Consider the following 6,000-nt stretch of genomic DNA (forward strand, 5'->3'; position numbering starts at 1 on the left):
TTTTATGTGAAACCGACATACTCATGTCCTCCTGATTGTTTGACTATATAGTCCATAATTTGTGTGGTTTTAACACCTACTTTACGCAAAACATCAACTTGTGCCTTATCTGGATTACTTATTGTTCGATGAGACCGAAGGAATTGTGTGTTGATAGCATCGACCAAATTATGATTATGATCTCCTATAAATTCCTTTACAATCCACTTTCCATCTTTCCTATTCAAGCCTACATGAAATGCAGCTTCACATCCAACTCTACTCAATGATCGTGGCTCACGCTGTCGCTTGTCATTTTCAATAAACTTTGTCGCTCGCTTTCCTTCTCTAGAACACACCCATTTTCGACATATTATATCTCCATTCTTGTCTCGCTTCAAATCATCTTTTCGAATACTAAATCCGGCTACTTTTGCTAACATGTTGTAAAATGTTTCAGCCTCATCTATGCAATCAAATTGCAATTTGTAGACTTCTTCATCTGAAATACCCTTCAACACCTTCTCTTTCAAACCGTTTCCACCCAGGTGGTAAGTGCCATCGATATATGTATCGTCATTGACGACGTCCTCCTCCTTCACTTCAAACTCCCGCTTGATTGTTTTCTCCTTCACCGACTGCATCATCTACATTACATAAATAATGTAAAAAAGTGGCCCAATAATACTTTAAAAAATTATCGTATCACTTTTGTATCAATTGATTGCATACTTGAAGATAAACCGAATTCGACAACGTCATCTATTCTCATTTTTGGATAAAATTTGAGAATTTGAGAAATTATATAACCGGTGTAAAATGCACACGTGATAATTTCCCTGTGATTTTCAATTTAAAAGGTCATATGTTGTAAAATTGATACTTGTCTGCTATACACAATCATAAGCAAAACTTTTTAAAATCATTAAATATCACTTAATAATCATTATGTTGAGGAAATAACTTGTGAAAATGAAAATGTGACACCAATACCCTAAAAAGATGGCGTTAGACAATGATCGACGTCTGACATCTATACAGAAACGCACCATAATTTAAATTGACCTTAGACAACCAAAAGAAGGAATAGTTAAATTCAACTTCCCAGACATGGTTCTGCTGTTGAGGCTAAGGTTGTAGTGCTTTTGGAGGTCCTTGTGCAAGAACAATATTTCAGATTGTCCAACTTTTTTGTGGTAGGGGATGGTGTTGTTGGTCTTGATGAGCATAAAAAAACAATCGGTACAATTGTTTGGTTCCTCGTAAACCGAATCTATTCTCTTCCCTTGCTCTAAGCTATTATAATGTGGAAGAAAGTGGTTGACCTACAAATTAACCGGATTCATTTTGGTGCTGCTTACAAAATTTGGCAGTGTCTACCGGTTGAAAAAATGTATCAACCGGTCTTATGTAACCGGTCGACCGCTACATGTTCACTGTTATAATATGTTAACAGAGTAGCTAATTGTTTGTTTTCGTTGTTCATTTCATTAAGGCCTTCATTCCTTATCAGAACGTTAGAATGTTGCCCTATTTAGGCATACTATGTTAACAAAAATTCCATTATTAATCTTAGTTGCCATCTTCAAGGAGTTTGGCAGTCACAATATTTAGTACCTCTCATGCACATTCTTTAAAAACATGGAAAATCACTTTTATATAATTCTATCTAAAAGCATGGACGCTTTTGGTTACGCCACCAAACTTATTCCAAACTTACCCCATATTGGGAGTCAATAATACACATTTCTTAAGGTTGATTCTCTCCTTTTAAGTCAGTTGAATATGTGTTACCCTATAATTTTGATGATAGTGTGATTTTTAAAGCCAACATGAATCACTTATATTAAATAAATTAATGTCAACTGTTCAACAGATCACTGATGCATATTACTAACAATGTGCTATAGACAATCAAAATCCAAACTCTTTAACATCATTACATACCCTTTAAAAATCACTATTAGGTTTTGGGAATATTTCCCCATCCATTTGAAAGATGAGGTCATTCAGCTTAAAAAATGTATTATGGATTTGTTTACCTAATCTTTATTGAGTTAAAGATCATACCGTTAAAATGGAAAGTCCAAGTGTGATGCAGCTTGACCTGAAGATTTGTCTTCTGGATGTTTTTTGTAACCTGTTCTCCAACAGATAGCAGACCTCGTTTAGTCTTCAAGCTCCTTACAGTATGTTCCCTTCCAAATATATACTAACATATGTATGTGGTTGGTTGATGGAGTTATTACATTTTTTAATAGGTTGCCACATGTTGAAAACCTACCACCACAATGGTACACTTGGTGGTTGATAGTTTGGATATTTGCATCAGTTTTTTAGGTGCCATTAAAAATAACATTTATAGTAGGTGGGAAAGTCAATCTAATGTGGATATTTTTTACACCCATTTGCAATGGATATATCTATAACTTAACAAAATATATAGGGGAGATATGGACTTAATTGATAATATTGACATTTCTTACTGTTGTTTAGCCTATTTATTGTAACTATGTTTTCATACCGTTTCCTACTTACTATATTTTTTCATCAATTAACGTGATTTATTTTTAATTAATGCTTCCTAATATATCCTAGATATGAGAAAGGTTAGTTAATTAGACTTAATTACGTAAAATGAGATATGTTATGATATTCTACTAATGGAAATTTTAAATAAATTCAGATTCATTAATTTATTACAGTCACCATGCTATATCGTACTTATTCGAACAATTTTTCATACAACCATAATTAATTTTAATGGCCCTATGGTAGTATATGTTAGTTAATAACAATTTTAATCTAATAGGTGTAACTATATCTTAGTGAGTTCATATACTATATTTTTTCATGAATTAACGTAATTTATTTTTAATTAATGCTTCATAATATATCCTAGATATGAGAAAGGTAGGTTAATTAGACTTAATTATGTAAAATGAGATATGTTATGATATTCTACTTATGGAAATTTTAAATAAATTCAGCTTCATTAATTTATTTCACTCACCATGGTATATCGTACTTATTCGAACAATTTGTCATACAACCATAATTAATTTTAATGGCCCTCTGGTAGTATATGTTAGTTAATTACAATTTTAATCTAATAGGTGTGACTATATCTTAATGAGTTCATTATACTATAACGTACATATCAAAAAGGTTAGTTAATTTATATGATTTAATTAACTTAAGTTGTCATATTTTATTTTCCTTAATATAAATTTTGTGAAATTAACTTCAATTAATTTATTTAAGGTACATCAAAATATTTATTCATTTAATCCATTATAGGTTTAATGGGTTCATATGGAAACTATTAAATTAAAAGTGTAGCAAATATAATGTAAGACATTAAGTTAATTAAAATTTAATTAGTTCATAAACTGGATGTCTTTCCATATACTAGGAAGGTCAACCGATGTTCAAACCACTTGTAACCCTTAGCCCCTTTGTCTTCTACTCCATTCTTCTTCATCCTCGCCCAACACCTGAACCCGTCCGTCTTCCACTTCAGTCTTCTTCATCCTCACGCAATACCTGAAGGCCACTCGGAATATTCATGGCTCCAAAACGAGCACCGGTCGAAGCATCCTCCACCGGTTGGAAAGGGAAGAGAACGGCGGTATCAAGGATGCGCGGGACCAACAAAAAGACCTCCGACCGACAACAAGCCAGCGACAGCAACCAGCATACCTCGGATGGAGCAAAACGCACCACCAACAAAGGAAAACGACCGGCCGTCGAAGCAAGTCCGGAGGTTCGTAAGAAGGCCACCTTTGATCGATCTACGTTCGCAACCCTGACCTAGCCCAACGATTTCATCTTCACTTTGCGAATCGGACTGTAATCCCGGGTAGGAACATTGATTTTGCAAAGCTCAGTTATTTCCATTTCGATGTGCTTTTCGCGAGAATGGGTTGGCTTCCTATTGTCTCCGTCAAAGAGTTCGTTTTTCCCAAGGTTGTCAAATGTTTCTACTCCAATATGACATTCGAAGATGAAGGACCCATTACTACCACGATTAACGGTGTACAGATCGTTTTTTATGTTGCTCAACTTTGTCAGATTTTAGAGATTACAAATGAAGGGGTTTGTTTGTATGAAGCCAAGAAATGGCCAAGGGTGGAAGGTTTCAAACCTGCAGAAGCTATACAGAGGCTATGTGGTTACCCGAGATCTAGTAGACCAACTTCTCATTTGTTGACTGTGTTGAGTCGTATCCTACATCACATGATATCGTACATTTTCATCCCTAAAGGAGGGCACCGAGATGATGTATCTTTCTTGGAGGCTTTTTTGGTTGACAGCATTCTCACATAAAGAAAGGTTAATATTGGTTACATAATTTTCCAACATATGAAAGCATGTTCAATCAGTGAAGATTTAGTTCTCCCATATGGCATGTTTATCACAAAGATTGTCAAATACTTCAATGTCAATTTGCGCAATGAGACAGACGGGAAAAAACTCAAATCATTTGATACATATGATCGGGCTTCACTTTGGCGCATGCATTTTGTTCGGAAGAAAGATGGTTCATGGGAAAGGAAGTCTTCCATTCCCCCCTCAGAGGTTGATGTGTCTTCAGACAATGGGTCCTCCGAGGATGAAGAATATGAAGATCAGGATGTACAGGGAAGAACTTCTGCAAAAGCAAATGTCACACGAATACCGTCAACAGGTGGTGTAAGAGCTAGGGCGTTAACAAATCATCCTTCACTAATTGGACCGGACGACTTTGAGGCATCAGATAACCTCAATGCCCAGATTAGCTCCCTTGGTACCCACTTGGAGGAGATTGTATTAGCCAATGACCGATGTTTAACATCTCTGGAGAATCGCATTGATGGTTTACACGAGGAAGTCAAAGAGGGTATGCAAGTTATACGACGCCAGCATGATGAGATGATGGTCTTCTTGCGATCCCACTTCCCGCTTCATGGACCAGACCATATATGACCCCTTCTACATTTTGTACTAGTTTTATAGTTATTAAACTTTCATTCTGTTTTTGGACATTTGGCTAATATAAATGACCTTTTGTAATTATGACTTCTCGTATTACTTATGGATGTAGTGATCGACCATTCACATAAATGGTGTAAATGTATTCGCTCAATGCTGATGATGGTATATGGATGATGTATTTTCTTCTACATGTATATATTATATCTAGCTTATTTTGTTTATAGCTCTTGATATATAGGTTATTTTCATCTCTTTAAACCTTCTTCTGTAGATTTAAAATTGTTGGTGGACATCACATAATTTAGGTTCCCATTTGGGTGCCATGAATATTTTTGTGTTTTAAATATTGAGTCTGTAATCCCTGGTTTCAGATGGCAAAAGGAACGTTATGACTATTTCCATCAAAAGCATAGAAGAATCATGCGTTAGGAAGGTTATATTGAGTATTGGTTCCTCGTAAAACGTATGTATTCTCCTCCCTTGGTCTAATCTACTATAATGTCTACGAATATGGTCAACCTACTATATTTTTTTTTCATAAAACTTGGGCAGTTTCAACTGGTTGAGGCAATGCATCAACCGATAGTAGTTTGTTTTGCTACCGGTAGCAAGTGCCCATTTTGAAAAATGCAAAAAAAAGTGGCAGTGTCAACCGGTCGAGAAACAGCCTCAACCGGTCGCAACTTGGTTTGCAACCGGTAGCCACTGGCCATTTTGGGACGTGCATCAAGAAATGACCAGTGTCTACCGGTCGAGTTCACAGGTCAACCGGTTGCATATAACCGGTCGACCGGTTCAGCTTTAATACATTTGACCCCTCCAAAATGTATCAGATAAATGTTGCAGCAAAACTTTGAATACATGCCAAACAACGAAATTTCCTTCACTTTGTGTTTCTCGTTGGAACCTTAGAATAAAGGTGATTCAACTCCTCTATTGCAAACGTGCCTTTTGACTCGCAGAGCAGCCAATGTTGATGGTTCCATCACTTTTTGTATAAAGCCTCCACAACATATCCCCACTGCATGATTTTGAGAGGAAAAC

At 35.9% G+C, this 6,000-nt stretch overlaps 1 protein-coding gene across 1 annotated transcript; it reads right to left on the reverse strand.

The window, feature by feature from the left end:
- Positions 1–2: 2 nt before the first annotated feature.
- On the reverse strand, positions 3–741 carry LOC117918050 (protein FAR1-RELATED SEQUENCE 5-like). The gene is made up of 2 exons (XM_034834581.1): positions 712–741; positions 3–626 (listed from the first exon to the last, which is right to left on the reverse strand). The coding sequence occupies exons 1-2, from the start codon at positions 739–741 to the stop codon at positions 3–5; spliced, it is 654 nt and encodes a 217-aa protein (XP_034690472.1).
- Between the last annotated feature and the right edge of the window lie 5,259 nt (positions 742–6,000).

The sequence above is a fragment of the Vitis riparia genome, chromosome 7 (genome assembly GCF_004353265.1).
Source record: "Vitis riparia cultivar Riparia Gloire de Montpellier isolate 1030 chromosome 7, EGFV_Vit.rip_1.0, whole genome shotgun sequence".
In the NCBI taxonomy this organism is placed as follows: Eukaryota; Viridiplantae; Streptophyta; class Magnoliopsida; order Vitales; family Vitaceae; genus Vitis; species Vitis riparia.

Bases quoted from the DNA above. Each gene is read 5' to 3' on its own strand.
- LOC117918050 (XM_034834581.1), bottom strand. From the start codon at position 741: ATGACGTTGTCGAATTCGGTTTATCTTCAA. The intron at 627-711 runs GTATGCAATCAA...TATGTAATGTAG, and splicing joins CGAATTCGGTTTATCTTCAA to ATGATGCAGTCGGTGAAGGA.